This window comes from Pogona vitticeps, chromosome 2, assembly GCF_051106095.1.
Source record: "Pogona vitticeps strain Pit_001003342236 chromosome 2, PviZW2.1, whole genome shotgun sequence".
Taxonomy (NCBI): Eukaryota; Metazoa; Chordata; class Lepidosauria; order Squamata; family Agamidae; genus Pogona; species Pogona vitticeps.
This window is the reverse complement of record NC_135784.1, coordinates 4,749,834-4,769,986: the sequence shown is the minus strand read 5'-3', so window position 1 is coordinate 4,769,986 and position 20,153 is coordinate 4,749,834. Positions and strand designations below refer to the sequence as shown.

The window sequence follows — 20,153 nt, the reverse complement described above, 5'->3', positions numbered from 1 at the left end:
AAAGTTTTGCACAACCCCTCCCGAACCAGGCCTCGCCTGAGGCTTAAGACCGTTGACCCACTTTGCCCAAACTTCCTGTTGCTGCCGCCTCGGGTTTTTCTCCTGTGTAAACACTCCAGCCGCTTCTACACTTGAGCACCTTGGGGTGCCACTCTGGATCCCATTCCAAATAACCCTGTTCCAGTTCCATGTTTTGCCCTTAGGATGCCCGCGGGCCGACACTCCCGGCCTCCGGCTCCAGACCTTGGGGTGGAATCCATTCCCGGGTTTTCTACTCTCCACCTCGGCCCCCAGTTTCCTGGCTCCGTTCCCAACCGGCTCTGCTCCAGGTTTCCCATTCGGTTTGTCCCTGGCTCTCTTCCCGGGTTTGCTCCACTTCCGGACTTTCCATCCTGCCTCCCCTCCCTCCTTCCTTGGGGGGGGATGTCCCCCATCACTCCAGGCTGAAAGTGAGGGAGCCGAAGCCACTGCAGGACTGGCAAAAGCCACTCCTGGCACTCACTTGCCCGGGGGTGGGGGGCTCCTGCTCCTGCTGGCCAACCCCATGGTGGGGCTTTTCCAAACACCCAGGTGAGACCCGAGGTGGGGGGGGGAGAGAGAGAAGGGGGGGGATGGAGGAGAAAAAGGCAACAGAGATGGATTCTCCCTGGGTAGTAGCTGGCGAGAGTTTGTGGAGTTTCCTGGGGGGTGAGGAGGGACAGCATTGGCAGGCATCTGTGAAGATTTCGGGGCTGGGGGGGGGGGCAGCTTTGCAGGGATCCTGCAGAAATTGATGGTGCTTTTTGAGGGCACCCCTTGCTTTTGCTGTCACGGGGAGGGCGGGCAGCTGCGCCAGCCTGTCTGTGGCCAAGGGGCATCGCCCCGCCCAGACCTTTCCTTTAATCTTTTAAGCTCTGGGGTGGTTTGGCAGCCGAGGGGGTGGGTGGGAGGAGACGGGGGTGGGTGGGGGACAGACCTGAAGGGCTGGGCATGCAACAGGGTGTGTCTCCCCCTCCCACACCCATCAGCCCCCCCTCCCCACTTTTCTCTCCTCCTAGCTCCTCTAGAGAGTAAGAGGGAGGGGGCCGGATGCTGGCCCGCTCTCTGCGCCACCTGCTCGATGGGAGAGGCGACCCAGGGGTGACCCTCAGTGCTTTCCGCAGCCGGACCCCCGATGGGGAGTGTGGACCCCTTGCTCCTGAACAGGTGAGTTGCACCGGGAAGGAGGGGGGGCAGGCCTCTCATGCAAGGCGTGGCATCTCTCTCTCTCTCTGTGCGTATCTGTGTTGTGCGTGCCTTCAGAAACCCATGCTCTGCAGTGTTCGGGCCTCTGTGTGGTGTGTTTCTGAGTTGCATCCAACCGGGTGACCCTAATTGGGTGTTTAAAGGAAGTGGGGGGGGCATTCGAGGAGTGGTTGTACCACTTGCTAGTGAGTTTCCTTGGCTGAGCCGGAATTCGAACCCAGATCTCCTGAGTCCTAAGTCCATCACTCTGCCCGCTACAGCACGCTGGCTCTTGGGCCCCTTCCCCAGCCCCCTTTTGGGGGCTTCTCTCTCTCTCTCTCTCTCCCCTGTGGTGTCTATTCCTAGGTGAATAGAAGTGTGCGCCCTCCCTGAGGGGTGCAATGAGAGGCCAGGACTGTATCTATCTCTGTGTGCGTGAGAGAGAACGGGTTGAATTTTCCGCTCTGCAGAAACATGTTGTACGGGCGGGCTTTGTTTACTGCCTTGGGCCCTTGTGTTGCCCGGGCGACCAGCCCTCCTGGCGCAGGATCACCTTTGGCCCCGCTGCCCTGTGTTGGTGCCATCTGGGCCAAGCTGGCCCGCACACCAAGGGTGTCGTCTTGGGCTTCTGCCCTTTCCGGGTCAACCTTTTGGCTCCGAGCCAGCGGCCGAGTGTTTGGTCGCCGAGAATTCACAACCACTGAGACACCGAAATGCTGCTGCATTGTGTGTGTGTGTGTGTGTGTGTGTGTAGGGGAGAGACCGTGTGGGGGGGGAGGCCGGGGTGCTGGAATCTGGCTGGGCCAGTTTTTGGGGAAGTCCTGCGGGGCGGGGAGAAGGCAGAGCGCAAACGGGCAAAGCGGAAGAGGAGCCAGGAAGAGGGGGAAAGCGGGGAGCCGAGCAGCAGCCAGGAGAGAAAGGGGGCGAGGGAGTCCCGGGCCTGGCCTGCCCCACACCTGTGCCCCCCCCAGACTCCCCCTCGGGCTCCCCACCTGAGCCTGACTTTCCATGCTTGCTTTGCACCCGGGGAGGGGCGGGTCAAGGTTGTTCTCCCCCCCCAGCCCTTCTTCCCTGCCTAGAAGGCTGGATCCGGGTGCAAATTGGGCGGGGGGCCCTGCTGAGGAGGGGCTTTGCAGCCGGGGGGGCTCTCCCCATGAAGGTGTTCTTCCGGCTGGGGGGCTGCCTGGAGGCAGGGGGCTCTGGGGACGGGGTGCTGCTCACCCGGACCCGCTGGTACTGCCTGCCTGTTAAGGTAAGGCTTAACGGGGTTTTGCAACTGGGGTGGGTGGGGCGGAAGGTTGATCAGGAACGAGAAGGCGGGGGCCATTTTTTCCAGGGCCTTGAGGACGAATTCTGCTCTGCTTAAAAAAAAAGGTCTCCATTTTGCTCTCACCCACCCATTGACCCCCAACCCCCGCCATCCAGGCCCCTGTCACGCTCTGGGAAGAGACCGGCGAGGGAGTCATCTACACTGTGAGTTCCCGTTCCCCAGGGGGCGCCAGAGGCAGCGGGGGCTCCGGGGTAAGTACGGACTGTTTGTAATCCCCGTGCGTGGTTTTTTATGGGGGGGGAGCGTGGCGGGAGAGTTCCCTTTTTCATCCCGGACTACAGGTCCCAGAACCTCCGAACCAGCTCCTAGTCCAGAAGAAACACGTCTCCGAGCCCTCCACGAGGATCGAGGGACAGACGAGAGGGAACCGGAGCCCTGGGTTCGAATTCCCCACTCGGCCACGGAAACTCGTGGAGGGTTGTCGAAGGGAGAAAAACCACACCTTAGACCTCTCCCTTCCCTTGAAAGGGTGGCTCTAAGGCAGTGCCACGGAAGGGGTGCCACGGGGTGTGCATGTGGGTGCTTGCGCACCGGGATCGGCGTGTGTCTCCCTCCCTCGCGCCCGTCTTTGTTGATCTCACCCCCTCCTCTCCTTTCCTTGTCCCCAGGGCCAGGCGGAGCAGGAGGCCGTTTCAGGTCACCCCTCGGCCTCCTCCTCCTCCTCCTCCTCGGTGTCCGGTTCCCCAACTGCGGCCGGGCAGACGCGGGCCCTGAAGGCTGGCACCCTCCCTCGGCTGGTCGGGCACCTGCTGGAAGCCCCCGCCCTCGGCGACACCTGCTACGTCCCGGCCTTCTTGGCGACCTTCCGGACCTTTGCCACCGTCCGCGAGGTGGTGCAGCTCCTGCTGGAAAGGTGGGCCCTCGGGGGGTGTGTGTGTGTGTCTCCCCGGTGCAGGTGGGAGGGCAAAGGCGGGCATGCCCAGGCTCCTGGGTGAGAAGAGGCCAATGCGGCCACCCGCTGTGTTCCTCCCCCCCCCTTGTGTCCCTTTGTTTTGGTCCATGTTTGGGCTTGGCAGGCAGAGGTTCAACAGGTGAGGCTGGGCCAAGGCAGTTCAGTTCTAAAGGCTTCCGTCTGGGCCGTTGGGCAAAAGGGTGCAAATCCAGGGCTCTCTGCTCGGGGACGGAAGCTTCACCTGTTGAACGGGTGCCCGTGACAGAGGAAAGGGTGTGGGGGGAGAACGTGTTTTTTTTCTTTCTTACTTTCTTTCTCTCTCTTTGGTTCTACATGGGCCCTCTTTAATATTCTTCCTCCCAAGGCTACAGGAAGTGGCCGGGCCAGGCTCAGACGTCGGCCCAAAAACAGCCGAATTGCGGCGGTAAGTACCCCCCCCCCCCGCCTTGAGGCCCTCCCAGGGCCCAGTTAAGACCCCCCCCCCGCATAGTCTTACTCCTGCCGCCCTTCACTTTGTGCAGGGTATGCACAAGAGGTGCTTGTGGGGAGGGGGTTCAAATCATCCTTTCCTGAAAAGGCTTTCCTCTTTGCCTTTGGTTGTGACAGGGAAAGGTTGTGGGGTTTTGTTTTTGCTGTTCTGCTTTTAAGTTGGCTGATGCTGAATGCACTCTTTGCAGGCTCAGGGGAACAGTTGCTCCGAGCCTTAAGTTCTCGGCTCAGTCAGGTTTTTTTTTTGGTTTTTGGCTTTCCTGATAATGTTTGGCCACCTCTCCCCATCTCTCAGGCTGGGGGTTCGGGCCATCCTTAAGCCGCCCCCCCCCAGCATTAGAGAGTTGGGGGGGGAGAGCACAGGGTGAACGGAGGCAAAACTACCCCTCAATCCCCCCCCCATAAACACTCACCAGTGTTTCTCTGTGCGATGGTTGTCCGGAATAGCACCGTTCGAAGGAGGAGTGAGGAAGCTTAGAAAAGTTCCTTTTGGGGGGGGGGCTGACAAGTCCCCTTTCTGTGGCCACGTCAGCTGGGGGGGGCTGTGGGGTCAGTAGTCCATGGAAGTATCTTTCCCCCTCCCCAAATAATAGGGGTTACCTTGATCATAGATGATGGTGGTGGTCGGGGGGGGGGGGAGAGAGATCTGGAAGCTCCTTCTGGTTTGATTCTTCTTGGTGGGTTGCCCTCATCCGCCTGCCTCTGCCCACTGTTGGAGACGAGCCGTGGGGGGGGGTTCTAAGAAAGACCCTCTCTTTTTTTGGCCCGATAGACTGGCTCCCTCCTGTTGTGTTCTTAAGGTGAAATAGAGACACCCTCGTGATGAGGAGGAGGGCCTCGTTAAAATGTCCCCGAGGGGTGACTGGCGGCTGGCCGGCTGGGATGCAAGGTTGACACGGGGCTCAGATTTGCACGTGTGTGTGTGTGTGTGTGTGTTGGAAGCCGGTGGGGGCACTGAGGTACGTGCCCCCCCCGCTGGCTAGCACAAGGGAGTCCCCAGAGACGGTCTCTCCCACCAAGGGCTCCACCCCCCCACCCCCTGTGGTATAGCTGCTCCCTCCAGATTTTGGCCTGGGGCAAATCGTGGACGATGGGTGTGCGTGTCTTCTCTGCGGACAGCACAGATCGGGTCCCTCTTTTGCAAACGGAGCGGCTGGTCTGCTTGGCCCTTTGGCCTGTGGGGCTGACTCTCCTCCTCCCCCCCCCCCGCCCAGCCGGTAGTAGCTCCAGGTTGTGACTGTGGCAACGGCAGGAAGGGGCGGCACTCTTCACATGCTCAGAGGCTCAGTGTGTTCCCGGGAGCTGTGTGGTGAATGGTTAAGGCCGCTTTCCCAAGCCGGTGCCCTCCAATTGTTGGGAGGGGGGGTCTTTTGTCTCCCAACGAGAGAACGCTGGAATGGAGAGGTTGTTAGACAGGAAGAAAATCATACCAAGAAAGGAAGAAAAAGGGGTAGGAAAATCATGAAAAATCTGGAATGAGGAGGAATGACAAGGTTTGGTTTATGTTCGCTTAGAGAAAAAGTGGGAAACGGGAAGGACAGCAGAGGGGGGCCAAATCCTGCCCAGCCTGGAGAGAGTGCCTTGGAAGAGGTATATCTGGCTTAAGGATACCAGCAGATCCAAGAGGCTGGATCAGGCCCAAGGCTCTCTCTGGTCCAAATCTGTTTTTATCACAGTGGGAAGCCAGCCCCCCCCCCCCCCATATTTTGCAGTTCTCTAGAGCTGCTATAGGAGAGGCACAAAAAATGTCTTTTCGCACCCTGCAAGATCTGTGACCCTGTGGAACTCCCTGCCACTTTTTGAGCGGTAGCATCCTTCTCCCCCAAATCTTCTGCAGGGCCCTGAGCGCCTTGCTTTGCTCCTGGCTGGATGGCTACCCGGAGGACTTTATAGGGCTGGAAGCCGGCCTGCGGGAACAGCTGCTTTCCCGGCTGCGTTGGGTTCTGGGGGCTGGGGCCGAGTGCGAGAAGACCCTCACGGCCCCAGCAAGAGAAGGAGCCCCCGGGAGGGCTCAGAAGGATCCGGCAGAAGGCGAGGGTGTCGGGGACGATGCCCCGGAGAGAGACCCTGACCCCCACTACATCCTGGGGCTGCAGGCGGAGGACGTGGCGGCTCACCTGACTGCGAAAGACGCCGTGAGTCCAAATGGGGTCGGGTGGGAGGGAGGCAGAGTTGGGAAGGAAAGGGGCTGTGATCAGAGTGGAACAAAGTTGTTTTAATTTAATTTAATCTATCTATTCTATCTATCTATTCATTTATTCATTCATTTTCTACACTGTCCATCTGTTGAGACCACTCTGAGCAGTTTACAAGGTTATAAAGACCACCAAAGACACTTTAAATGGATCCATGACATAAGGGGACAAAAATAAAATTAAACATATCACTCAACTTAAGCTAAAAAAGAGAGAAAAACTAAGCAAAAGACAGCATGAAAACATGTAAGATGAGGTGGTAGAATGGATAGTTTAAGCTGTACCGTGGTGCAATGCATGAGAATGAAAAATGTACAGTACAGTGGTGCCTCGCATAATGAGTGCACCGTTTAACAACGAATCTGCATAGCGATCTATTTTTTGCGATCGCTAATGTGATCGCATTGCGATGTTTAGATAGGGAAAACATCGCATTGCGATGATCAGTAAGCGTTTCGCTTACCGATCGTCGATCTGCGCATTGCGATGTTTTTAGAACAGCTGATCGACGGTTCCAAAATGGCCGCCGCAAGCATTTTCGCATGCTGCCCTCGCTTACCGAGGCGGCGAAAATGGCAGTGCTATGGAGGATCTTCACTCAATGGGTTTTCGTATCCGTATAGCGATGTTTCCGGATAGCGACGATTAATACGGAACGGAATAACGTCGCTATGCGGGGCACCACTGTACTTTATCTGAGGAACTGGTAATATGTTCTAGCTGTCTTTTAAAGCTCAGTGGTTTAGGTATAGAGGTTGGGAGTTTGAATCCCCCACATTGCCTCTAGGGAAAGAAGAGCCAGCCTGGGTGGCCTTGGGCCAGCTGCGCAGCCCCACAGCGCCCCTAGAGGAAGGGAAAGGTAAAACCACTTCTATATACAGTACAGTATTCTCTACCTGGGAAACCCTGGAAAGGGATCCCCATAAGACAGAACTGATTTGACCGCATGCAATTATTTTTATTCAAAATTATGTTTTAAGGGTAAATTTAGATATATTTAGGCCACCCTCTTATGAGTCCTAGGTTTTTTTTTTTTAAAATGGAGCATACAGTAATTTTTAAAACGTAACATAAGTGACTTTTAAAACTTTCCAATCAGTAATAACAACAACGAACTGCTTTAAAATACTTTAATGGAGAAAGGTTGCATTTTTAGAAAACAGCCTTTCAAGGTCTGGAAAATATACACAAATAATTGCGTAAATACATGGACTCCACCAGGAGAAAAATCTTTTTCGTGTTATCTGAATTCTATTTATCTTTGATTTGAAAAACAAACAGCGTGGAAACTGGGAGCTGATTATGTCTTGAGTTTTCTCTGGCTTTCTCTCAGCTGGACGAATTCAAAGTGATCAGCCGTAGGGCCTCTATATTTTATATCTCTTCCAAATCTTGGCCAGGTTCTGAACCAGTGAAAACTGGCAGATTCCTTTTGGGGCCAGGAAAATTTTTGCCGTATTGAAAAGTTAGCAAAATTGCTGGAAGTAGGATGTTTGACATTACAATCAGGGGCATTCTTAGAGATATCGGGAAGTTTATTTTGCTTGCCTTGCTTTTATCCCGAGGGAATCCCACCAAATATTCCTGAAAAACGAGAGTTTTGTTTTGACAGCTCTTTCCCCACAAGTCCTCCTAACTGTTCCTGATTCCCTCGGCATCAGGAGGATAAAGTCTGAAAAATTGTCATTTAAAAAAGAAATAAACATCGATGGCCAGTAGGGTAAAAGAAATTTTGTGGCATCTTGCCACAGCCATGAGGGCTAGAAACCTAGACCGGTTTTTGCTTTGTTTTTGAAAGAAAGGTGTATTTCTTCAGATGCTTGCACCCAGGATCACGGGCCCTGCTGTCCTGCTGGCGTGGAAGCCCGTCTGTCATTTTGGAGGGTGGGGTTCTCTGGTGGGGCGGCACGAGGCAGGAATGGATCTGGGCCTCTGTCTTTCTCACCGCCTTTCTCTCCCCTTCTGTCCCCCCCCCAGGAGCTCTTCCTGCGCCTCGTCCCCCAGGAGTGCGTGGGCTCCCTGTGGTCCAAGCGGGACAGGAAGGGCCACGAGAGGGCCTGCCCGACCGTCCGGGCCACGGTGGCCCAGTTCAACCTGGTGGCCAAGGCCGTGGTCTCCTCCTGCCTCGGGGACACCGGGCTACGGGCCGCCCAGCGGGCTCGGCTCCTGGAGAAGTGGATCCGGGTGGCTGAGGTGAGTGGGTCTCCTTGGGTGGAGGGTTCCCTTGAGTTCCCCCCCCCAACTCTCCTGCCGTGGGGAGAGGCTCCAGAGTCGTCATCTCCTCTGCTTCCTCGTGTCCCTCCAGGAATGCTTCTGCCTCCGAAATTTCTCTTCGCTCTACGCCGTCATCTCCGCCCTACAGTCCACGCCCTTGCACCGGCTCAAGAGGACCTGGGAGGAGACCTCCAGGTGGGGGCCGAGGGGCAAGATTCAGGCTTCCCCCTAGAAACCCCCCCCTCCACGATCACGTTGCAGAGTTTTGAACCTGGGTTAAATTCCATTAGCAGAACAGATTCAAGTTTTCCCCATTGTAGGCCACCTCTCTTATTGTTTTCTTCTTCCCCCTCATCCACTGGCACTTACAGTCTCAGTAACTCACTCTGGGACATGAACAGCAGGAAGTATAAAACATGTTTCTTTACTTACAGTGGAACAAACCTGGCTGGCTGGCTTTGAGCAACAGACCACAGAGAGGGAAAGAGATACAGAGCGGAGAGGCGGGGCTCTCTTTGAACTCAAAGGCAGGGAAAGAATGATTGGTTAGTGCTGGATAGATGGACAGTCCCCCTAGTCCAGAAAAGGTCCCTCCCAGCCCACGCCTCCTAGAAGCAGCGTCCGAGGTTGCAATAACACTATCATGCTCCCCCCCCCAAAGCCTTCCCTGGTTCCCACCTTTGCAATGTCTTCTCTTAGGAGCCTGAAAAGGGCCAGAAGCCCCCCCCCCTTTCTGGGGGTGTCACGGAGGATCTTGGGAGGCTCCCCTCTCCCAGCAGAGCCAGAAAGCACAGTGGGAGGGGGAGAGAACAGGGAGGTGCCTGGTTGTGCCAAGCACGGACACGAGACGCCCCCCCCCCGAGACACCCCCCTCCAGGCTTCCCAGACGGAAGGGTGAGAGCAGAATTTCTGGGGTGGTCTTTCTGAGATGAGACCCCCTCTTTCACTGCAGTTGTCTGTGGGTGCTGTTGCCCTATGGAGCTTTGTTTCTGCCCCCTCCTATCCCACCTCAAACCCCCCCCGCAGGGATTCCCTTCGCTGCTACGAGGAGCTCAGCGCCATCTGCTCCGAAGAGGATAACTACAGCCAAAGCCGGCGGCTACTGTTCCAGGTGGGTGTGACCACTGAACCCCACTTCTCCTCCTCCTCCGTCCACCGCGCTCTTTCTGTGTTGCGTTGCGCGTCTGCACCTGTGTGCGGATGTTTCCCCACTATGCCCTGGGCAAGGGGGGAGGCCCAAGAGTCAGCCCAAATGGGCTTCGTGGCTTCCTCGCACCCGGCGTAGACAACCCCGCTCCCCCCAACCCCAGCATCTCTACCCAGGAATGTCGTCATTCCACGGGATTATGCAGAAATATGCTTTTAATTTTGCTTTTGTGGAGGGATTTCGGGGAAATGGCAACCCCACTGTGACTTTCTGGGGAGAAAAAAGCCAGTCTGGGTGGCTTTGGGCCACCTGCACAGTCCCAGGGCACCCCCACCCCCAAAAGAAGGGTGTGGGAAACCACTTCTCTCTTACCTGGAAAACCTTGTAAAAGGTTGACCTAAGTCAGAATTGACTTGATGCCACATTATTATAACATAACATAAAAGCTGGCTGCTTCTTCTACGGGAGGAGATACCACTGTGACTGGATGATTTTTTTGGAAAAAATCCAAGTTGGCATTTCTGTTGCTGAATCTTGTGGCAAGGAGTTCCACAGGTTAGGTTCTGCACAAAGCACAAAAGAAGGGCTTCCTTTTCTCTGCCCCGTGTTCCATGTCTCCCTTGGGCTTAGGGAGGAAAGAAAACGGCTTTGGGAGGAAGTGCCAGAAAAGCTACACTGAGGACAAAACCACAGTCCCTCATATCACCTGGTGTTGGAGGCTGAGTTTTGTGTCTGAGCCAATTGGCTGACTCAACGTGTTTGTTTATATACAGTATATATATATAAACAAACACATTGAGTCAGCCTATATACAAAATAGTCCTTTAGAACCCATCTCCCAGTGCCCTTCACAGGATGTAAAGCCGGCCAGGGGAGCCCTAGGGAAAATATAAAGAGCTGTGAGTAGACTGTGAAAATAAACACTGAAAGTAAATAACAGTCAAAACCCTTCCTGATGCATCACTTTTAAAGAAAGGTCAGGGGCACTGCTAGAATTCCCCCCCCCTTTATTGCTGGCTGCCTCCCAACAGCCCGAGGCATGTTTACTCGAGAGTAGGTGCCAGGGCATGGAACCCGAGGGACTCCTTTTCTTACAGTACCTTGCGGGTGTTCGGGTGGGTTGCTGCTGCTTGTATTGTTCATGTGGCTGCCTTTCCTTTCCTCCCTCCCTTCCTCCTCTTCCTCCTCCTGTATCCACATGACAGCCCTGCCAGGTAGGGTCAGTCTGAGCGCCTGTGAGCCCCCCCCCCTCCCCATGGAATTTCATGGCTTGGTGGAAAACAGAGTATCTTCCACTGCCCACTCCATCCGTCTCTAACCACTGCGCCACACGGTGGGTGATCATGGCTTATGACCCAAGACAACCCTGTATAGAAGGAAAGCGTTGTTTCTGCCTGTCCAGTCGGCCGGGGGGGGGGACCTCACTCTGCTTCTCCCTCCCCAATAGGAAGGCTATTCCCGAGGAGGATCTGGCACGGACCCCATCCACCGGAGGCATCAGCGGAAGTCCACAGAGCACCGGCCCATGGTGAGCGGCGGTGCTGTGCGCCCAACCAGCGCAACCTGCCGTCATGCCGTCCTTCCCACTAGGCATGCTGGCTGGGAAGGAGGGGGGTGGGCAGAGGGTGGGAGCCCCAAACGTGGGGGAGGACACCAGGTCAAGCAGTGAGGAGAATGGCCAGAGGGGTGGGCTCCAGGTGAGCCCCGAAGCAAAGGGGTCACCCTCCTTCCTCCCTTCCTCCCTTCCTCGCAGGGCGTGGTCCCCTACCTGGGCACCTTTCTGAAGGACTTGGTGATGCTGGATGCGGCCACCCGGAACCGGCTGCAGGTGAGCAAGGAAGACGCTGTGTTCCCTCCGTCCATTATGGGCGCGTGGCCATGTTTACGCCTACTACCTGTCTATATGGGGGCCATGGCCGTTTCCTCCCGTCTCCTTTGCTGGGAAAAGCTCTGTGTGCTTATTGGGGGGGGGGAGGGCTTTCTCCAGGAAGGCTGCAGTCCACCGAAACAGGCCACGAGAAGCCCCTCTGGACCAGAGGTTCCCAAACTTAGTTCCCCAGATGTTTTTGGACTACAATACCCAGAAGCCTTCGCCACGAGCTCTTCTGGCTGAGATTTCTTGGAGTCGCAGACCAAGAAGATCTGGGGACCCCCCGGTTTGGGAACCACTGCCCTAGACTCTTTTTTTGGGTGGTCTTTCCCCAACTGTGAGAGCCACAGTGTCACACCGGCTGCAGGGGAAAGGCATCCGCTCCGAAGCCTCAGTGGGACTCTGCAAAATCCGTCGGCCAGCCCCGGTGGTGAATGCTCTTGATCATTTTATTTCATTTTAATTTCATGTTGTATTGATACTGTTTGTATTTGTTGCTTTTCTATAGACTATTCAGTTTTATTGTCTGCTTTGTCTTGCCTTTTAATATTTTGTTTTATGGTATTTTGTCGTCCACACAGAGTGGCCTGGGTTGCCAGATGGGCGGTACAGAAATTTAAAAAAACAAGCAAACAACTAAAAAATTGTATTTGTGAAGGCTTTCACAGCCGGGATTGATTGATTGATTGATTGATTGATTGATTGATTGATTGATTGATTGATTGATTTATTTATTTATTTATTTATTTATTTATTTATTATTTTTTATTTTTTATTTATTTATTTATTTATTTATTTATTTATTTATTTATTTATTTATTTATTTATTTCTATCCCGCCTAACAACTTTCAGAACATGGCCAAAGAGCCCGAAAAACCCACAACAACCAACTACTGTAAATAAATTTCTAGCCCTGCTGGTCTCGAAGCATATTTGCCCTTACGGAAGAGGGACATCTGAGAGGTTTTTTTTTGGGGGGGGGAGGGTTGGGGAGGTTTGGAAAGAGAGTCTTCTAGGAACGGTGGGACGCTTCGGTCTTATTGCCTCTCATTCTCTCTCTCTCTCTCTCTCTGCAGAACGGCTACATTAATTTTGAGAAGCACCGCAAGGTACGTGTGCCGGTTAGTGCAGAAAAGGGGAGCCGAGAAGTGCCTGGAAGCTCCATCCTCACTTTAGATATTTGGGAAAGAGCCCCCCCCCCCACCAGCCTTACCTGTAAACCCAAATCTTGGCTTTCTGCAGGAGTTTGAGATCCTGACCCAGCTGCGCCTCCTGCAGGCCAACTGTCATAACTACGCGCTGAGCCCGGATCCGGCTCTCCAGCGGTGGCTTCAGCGCCTCCCCAGCCTCAGCGAGACCCAAAGGTGTGTGTGTGTGTGTGTAGGGCGTTTGTGGTTGGCTGGAGATCAGAGGGGGATGGGTGGCCTGGGTGGGGGGGTTTCTGCCTTTTCTCGGGCCAGGACCTCACCCTCCGGCTTCCTCTCCCCCTCCCATTCTGTCTCCAGCTACCAGCGCTCGTGTGCGATCGAGCCTCCGGCCGAAGGAGGGGGGACCCCGGCGGGCAGACCCACCAAGCCCATGCTGGTGATCACCCACTGCACTGAGTGAGAGGCGGAAGGGGATCTGGGGGGGGGTCAGGGAGGGAGCCTACCTGGAATGGGGGGCTCAGCCCCTTGCAGAATCTGGCCCAAAGGGGTCAACTTGGCAAGCAGGGGCTCCCTGGAAAGGTCGGCCCTGCCTTCTCCTGGAGGTCTCTTCCTCCACCGTGGCACCCTCTTATTTCGGGGGGGGCAAAGGACAGACCCTCAAAGGGCCCCGGGAATGAGAGGTTAACCTCTGCCCCCTTTTCCTTTTCGTCGACGCAGCCTGCTGACCTCCATCGGGGTGAGCACCCCGGTTCCCTGGGACAGACCCTGCTCCCCGAACCCACCCCCGGACCTGCTCTTGCCTCCGTCAGCCTCCGGAGCGACCCGGGGACAACCTTGTCCTCAACAGGTGAGCAAGCCTGGGCTTCCTGCTCGTCATGCTTGCATCCTCCCCCCCACCCCCTGCCGCCGGGGGAGGGGGGAATCCCTGAGCACCCACCCATCATCTAGAGCCTAGCTTTTTAGGGACTGCCATATGTGGGGGCCACATCCTGATGAGGCTGTGTGAGACTTTTGCACCATCTGCTTGAACCTTCATGGAAAGCAAGCGGCCTCTTTTTAAATTCGCACTCAATACAACAGGGCTAATGGAGAAAATGATCTCGATGGGATGTTCTTCCAGCTTTCTGGGTCTCTCAGGGATGATTTGGCCCCTCATATATGGAGAGATGAGATTCTGTCTGGGTCTGGTCCCAAACCTCCTTCTATGTAGTCTCCTTGAGTTCCGCAGGGCGTACGTCCGCATGAGTGGGTGCAGGATGGCCACTTCTGTGACCTTCTTATGCCATGCCAGGAAGGGAATGAGGTGCTGATGTGGTCCAGGTCATTTACTTGAATTGTTTGGGTTCTTCCCCACCCCCCAACCCCCGATTGTATTTTTTAAAACATTTAAAATACCAGGCGGAATCGACGTACAGTGGTGCCTCGCTTAACGAGCGACTCGCTGAGCGATGAAATCGCTTAACGAGGCGCCCTGGGCCATCACTGGAGCATTCGCTCAGCGATGGCCCCTATGGGGATTTTTTGCTTTGCGATATTCGCTAAGCGATTCGCTTAGCGAATATCGCATAACGAAGCAGGGGAGAACAGCTGATCGGCGGTTCCAAAATGGCCGCCAGAAGGTCCACGCCGCATTTTCGCGCCCTGCCCTCGCTTACCGAGGGTGCAAAAATGGCGGCGCTATGGCAGAACCTCGCTTAACGGTGAGTTTTCAAGCCATAGGAACGCATTGAACAAAGTTCAATGCGTTTCTATGGCTTTTTTAATTCCGTTTAGCGATGTTTCGCTATAGCGAAGGTTAATCCGGAACGGATTAACCTCGCTATGCGAGGCACCACTGTACCTTAGTGGCTTTTATACAGGGCTCAGAATTTGCACCAGGAACCACTTTTCATCTTATTGTAGGCTTGACTTCCGGGGAGAGAGAGTGCAGGCTGCCTCTTGTTTTAATTCCAGATTTCCATTCCTCTTGGCCCAGATCGCAAAGCGGGGGGGCCTTCCCTCCCTCGCCCCCCCCAGAGCATCGCTCTGCTTGGTTCCCCCTTGTTATTGACCCTTCACGTCATTAAAAAAGCGGCTCCAGAACAGGAACAAACACGAAAACCCCTTTGCTCGCAGACGTTTGGGGCGCTCGTTTCGGGTTGCCCGTCTTGTCTCGCTTATTTTCCTGACGAGCATCAAGGGCTCCGTGGTTCTCCTCTCCAGTTGTCTCAGATCCTGTTTCAAGCTAGAAATTGGGTTTTTTTTTAAGACCTGGTGGGGCCCTCTCGCGTCCACACGTCTTTCTTCCTCTCCCTCCAGCCCACGAAATGGCCTTCGGTCTCATCGCTGGACACGGCCGCCGCCTCCTCGGATAAAGCCGCTCCCGCTTCCCCTGGGGGGCTCGCGCCTCCCCCGGCCAAGGCGGGAGGCTTCATCAAAGGGCACCGGCGCTCCGCTTCCTGTGGGGCTGCCTACCCCACGGCCCCGGCCCCGGGCAGCGCCTCGGCCTCGGACTGCCGCATCATCCGGGTCAGCATGGCCCTCCAGGACGGCACCCTCTACAAGAGCATCCTGGTGAGTGAGCCGGACGGGGAGAAGGTCACGCGAGGGCAGGGGTCGCGGGGGGAGCCCGACAGCATGGACCCGACATCATCATCATCATCCGGAATCCCGAACTTAAAAACAAAGGGAACTCTGGATTGCTAGAGAAGTTGGATTTGGTGGGAGGGGGGGCGTACTGTATAGACCCCCCCATGTCAAGACTATTTCTGCATTCCTGGGGTGGGGAATTGGGGGGCTATGAGGTGGTGGAGCATAGCGTGGGAGGGGCAAGGGGGGGCCTTCCTTCCCTGACAAAAGACGCCTGCCAGTGGCTGACGTGCTGGGGAGTGGGCTCACCCTGAGGGGTGGTTCCATTGCTAGGATTCTCTGCGCGCACGTGCAGACCTGTGTCCTTGTGGGGGCTTTGGGCCGTGAGGTCAGAGCCGTGCTTTGGGGTGTTCGGAGTCCAGCTTTTCTTTTCCTTCTGCCTCTCCTTCCCTTTTCCTTGGTGTTACGCTGATGATTCCGCTGCCATCCCTAATGACTGCTTTTTTTTGCATTCTCTAGGCGGGAGGTGGGCAAATAATTGCACGGGTGCTCTGTAACTCCACCCAGGCTTTTAGGCATTTGGGTGTATCATAGAATCCCAGAATCGTGGAGCTGGAAAGGGGCCTCCGAGGTCATCCAGTCCAACCCCCTGCTCAAGGCAGGGATCCCCATCACAGCACATCTGGCAGACGGTGGTCCAGTTTTCTCTTAAATGCCTCCAGCGCTGGAGTGCTCCCTACCTCCCGAGGTCATGTGCGTTCCCTTGTCGTACTTCTCTAACAGTTAAGACATTTTTCCTGGATACTCAGCCTAAATCTGGTTTCCTGTTACTTGAGCCCATTGTGGGATCAGGTCATTCCTGGAGATCTGGCAGAAAAAGGGAATGCTGGTGTGGGTAACGATCGGGTGGCCAGATCTCTAAAAGGACACTCTGTGTGTGTATGTGTGTGTGTGTGTGTGTGTGTGTGTGTTAGATTCTTGGGGTCCAGTAGGCACAGCCTCTACATTGCTATAAAACAGGAAGTCCATGAATGCTGTTGTAACAGGGGGCATTTTAGGAATGCAGTGAATTAATTGATATTAAAACCTTAATTCAATCTCTGATGTTCTTGGACCGCTAACCTCTCATCAGCCCAACGCCCACGCCAAACTAGAATAGGGATCAGGTCCCAGCGTTGCTGTTTCAGGAAGGGTGTGAAGATGAGTATAAAACTAGTTTGTTTAATATACATTGTGCTGGTTTTCAGCAGGTTTTTTTTTTAAATTGACTTCTATTGTTTACATCGTTTTAGGGTTGCATGTTTATGTTTTCTATTTGCTTGCTTTTAGAAGCACGCACAAGCAATTGCGTTGCTGCAGAGAGGCGGGAGTGGAAGCTCATTCTGTATTAATAATAGCTGGTTTAATCAGTGGTGAAAGACAGTGGGAGCAGCCGCTGAGAAACCTCAGCTGAGCAAAATGCTCTCTTCCGCCTGCACTTAATTCATGGGAGGACAGCGTTCACAGTGTGTTTGGACCCAGATCGTGCTTTGATTTCGAGTAGACCCACTTTCAGCCATGGCTGAAAGCCACAGACCGGTTCTCATGGGATCTGCTCTCACCGTGACTCAGCCTGGATCCAACCCAAAGGCGCAAAAATCATCCTTAGAGGAGACAAACGTTTCAGTTAGGGAGGAGGAAGACAGAGCAGGCAGGCCTTCACTTGTCCAGCATCTGTTCAGGGCCAGCTTCCTCATAAAGGGGGTGGTTTCATCAGATTAAGCAGGGGTGAGGAACCACTTTGATGAGTAAGTTTCAAGCAGAATATATATATATATATATATTTTAAAAAAGAATTCTCATTCTAGGAAGCTCAGGTGGGTGAAAAAAAATAGCTGCTATTGTTGTGTGTTTCGTTTTTGGGAAGGTGGAAATGAGTTCCCTCCAGACAGAATTAAGGGGGGACTGACGCAGGTTGGGAACTGCTTTTCCCATGGAAATGTTTTCCGGAGAACAGAGATGGTTTTATTTTTCCGTGTCGTTTCCTCCCCTGGCAGGTCACCAGCCAAGACAAGACCCCGGCCGTGATTGCAAAAGCGCTGGAGAAACACAACCAGGACCGGAGCCGGGCCTCCCAGTACGAACTGGTGCAGCTTCTGCCTGAAGGCCGAGGTGGGGGTGCTGGGTGCGAATTGTGTGGGGATGGGGAGGGATTTGGGATGCAGGGGGAGCTGTTGATTGTCTTGGGCAGGGAGAAGGCTGTGGGGGGGAGGAGGAGGGGTGATGGTGGCCCAAGTTAATCATCCTCCGGTGCTCTCATTTACTTGAGCTGTGAGGAGAACAGATGCCAAGACGGTCTGTTTAGCTTGTGTTCTCAGCGCCATCATATTTTCCTAACACTAAAATATATATTAGCAATTGCAGAAAGAACATCATCCCCCATTACTCAGGCGGGACCTGTTGGTCTTGGCTCCCCCTTGTGACGGACGGGAGAGGGCAGGCTGAGTGGATCGCCCACCCTAGAGAGGAGCTCCAGAGGTTTCATGGGGCAGCAAAGGCGGGTCTGATCCGAGGGCTCAGGAATCTGTTCTTCAGACCTCCCAGTCCTAAAACATATAAATGGGTTTAAAAGGTCCGACCTGGGACTCCAAAGGGAGCCTGGAAAAAGGGGTGGTTTAGCTCCCGGAGAGGATGGAAAACTGGAGTTCGACAGCCGGCCCCCAAAATAACCTGGGTGGTGGCCGCAACAGGGAGGGAATGCCATCTCTAATAGGGACTTGAAATGTGACTCGAAAAATTGGTTTTGAGTTGGGAGTCTTTCTTTTCTTTTAAGACCCGAGTCGAGTTGCTAGTGCAAATTAAGTCAGACTCGTCAGCAAGTGACGACTTGCAAATTTCCCTTCCCTGGAATTCAGGAGCTAATGGAGGCAAGGGGGGGGGAGAGGATGGGGAGGAAAAGAGGTCCACTTTTAAGCAACACCCTTCCCGAGGTTGATAAGAGGCATGGATCCATCGGTGTCTTTCTCTCCCGCAGAGCTGGCCTTCCCGCCTACCGCGAACGTGTTCTACGCCATGAACAGCTCCTGCCAGGACTTCATGCTCCGGGCCAAGCAGGGGAAGCCAGCCCCAGTGCCCCCGCCGCCCCCGCCCAGGACCCCCACGCCTAAGGGGGTGGAAATCAGCGCCACTTTCCCAAAGATCAAAGCCACCGGGCGCAAGATTGCCAAAGCCCTCTTCTGAAGCAGAGAAGGCAGCCCCTTGGCGACGGACGAGCCCGGGCACCACCCAGTCGGGGCGGCAAACAGAGACCTATTTTTAACCTGCTCCCGAGGGGGGGGGGGAGAGGAAATGGGTGGGCTGCCTGCCCCTGTTGGGATTTGCCAACAGCCGCCTTGACTTGGGGCGTCCGCCCTGGCCAAACTGGAAGGTTCCTGCTCTCCGTTCTGGCAGCTGCTTTCACCCTGGAGACCGACTGGAGTTTCCTGAAGCTTTCAGGAATGTGACGCATTTTGCACTTGGTGCCAGGAAGAGTTTTGCATGGCTGTGTTTGGCACCAGCCAGCCAGAGCTGCATGGAAGACATCCCCACCCACCCCGGGCTGCCGACACACCAGATACTTTTTGCCCCAGAAGGTGCCCTGTTTTGATTCTTCCTGTTGGCATGGCGCCCGTCTTCCTGCTTCCTGAACTGGGTGCCTTTTCTGCTTTTGAGTTGGATGCCCACCTGACGTGCCTTAATCGTGACACAGTTGTGAAAAGACAGACCTTTCCCAAGACACACACACCCTTCCTGCCTTAGCTGGAAATGCCTGCTATTTTTGCTCCTTCAGGGGCAGGCACTCCGATCCTCTGCTCATCCTTTCTCGTTATCCAGTAGGCCCTCCGGTATCCATGGGGGGTCGGTTCCAATCCCCCTCCCCGCGGATGCTGAAAAACGTGGAAGCATGAAACAGAATATATACTGCATGGTCTCTGGCGCCCTCTAGGGGCCAGTTCAGAGAAATACGGTATTTTCAGCCCAGCGGATAAGTGAATCAGTGGATGGGCGGGTCCTGCTGTCCACCTCTAAGCACAGGTGGGCATCCATGGAGCCACACAAAAGGAGAATGACTGCTTTACGTTCACACGCCCAAAGAAGGCACCAGAAGAGGCAAGAAGGGGTTTCCTCAGGGAATCTTAGCTGGATGCTGAGATGCGTTAATTGGCCCCCCCTTCCAACGCTGCTGCTGCTGCCTGCCCCCCCCTTACGAAGTTTGTGCAGCTGAGCCTCGCTCTGCTTTGCTTCTCAATACAATTTAACACTAATTTCCTTTTTTAAAAAAGGCAGACACTACTGAATGAGGCCAAGGCAGAAGTTAATCTCTCTTAGAAAATGAGGATGCACTGTTACCGACGAGGAGAGGAGGGTCAAAGGCCGCCCCGGCTGATCCTTAGCTCTGTTTACTAGAAGCACCGCCGACCCAAGTGGGAGACTTTGCCATCCGTTCTCTCTCTTTTTTTCTTTCCCTCTTTTTTTTGGCATCTAGTCCTTGATTACAGCAAAACACTCACAAAGTCTTTGACCACCTCATGTGGGAGGGGGGGGCAGGACTTCCAACTGCTGGAGGGCAGAAAGAAACACAACAGGTGCAGTTCGACCTGTTGAGCAGCTTCCTGTCCCAGTTGCAAGGAGGGAAAACGGGGAGAAAACATCAGATAAAAAAAGAGAGTAACTTTCGCAAGGCCTGGGTGGGCTGGACGGATAATGGTCACAAAGCCGTTCATAGCCCACTGGAGCCACAGACCTCTTCTCTCTCGAGTCCCCCCACCCCTGCCTCTGAGAGAGAGAAAAAGCCTTTTTATTGAAGAATGTGATATAGTTGTGTGTTTGATGGTCTCAGGCCCTCTGAATGGAGGGTGCCCTTCTTTCTATAAAATAAAAAACAAGCTTTGTGATATAAAGAGTTGTTAGTGCTGTGTGAGAACAGGCAGGTCCCATTTTCCGTCTCTGACTCAAGAGTGCCATGTTTGTCATCAATGGTAAGAGTACCTCTGAGTGCATGCAAAGTGTGGATCAGATCCTCCCATCACTGCCCAAGAGCAGAGCGTGGTCTCCTCCAGGCACGGGTACGTCTCCCT

At 54.5% G+C, this 20,153-nt stretch overlaps 1 protein-coding gene across 1 annotated transcript; it reads left to right on the top strand.

Annotated features, from left to right (window-relative positions):
* Positions 1 to 120: 120 nt before the first annotated feature.
* Positions 121 to 19,976, top strand: RGL2 (ral guanine nucleotide dissociation stimulator like 2). Its single transcript, XM_072987251.2, has 18 exons — positions 121 to 570; positions 1,038 to 1,185; positions 2,629 to 2,724; positions 3,142 to 3,386; positions 3,790 to 3,849; positions 5,752 to 6,049; positions 8,087 to 8,302; positions 8,415 to 8,518; positions 9,350 to 9,434; positions 10,918 to 10,998; positions 11,224 to 11,298; positions 12,418 to 12,450; positions 12,584 to 12,705; positions 12,847 to 12,945; positions 13,207 to 13,336; positions 14,788 to 15,042; positions 17,094 to 17,208; positions 18,071 to 19,976. The coding sequence occupies exons 2-18, from the start codon at positions 1,069 to 1,071 to the stop codon at positions 18,274 to 18,276; spliced, it is 2,337 nt and encodes a 778-aa protein (XP_072843352.2). The 5' UTR covers positions 121 to 570; positions 1,038 to 1,068; the 3' UTR covers positions 18,277 to 19,976.
* Positions 19,977 to 20,153: the final 177 nt, after the last annotated feature.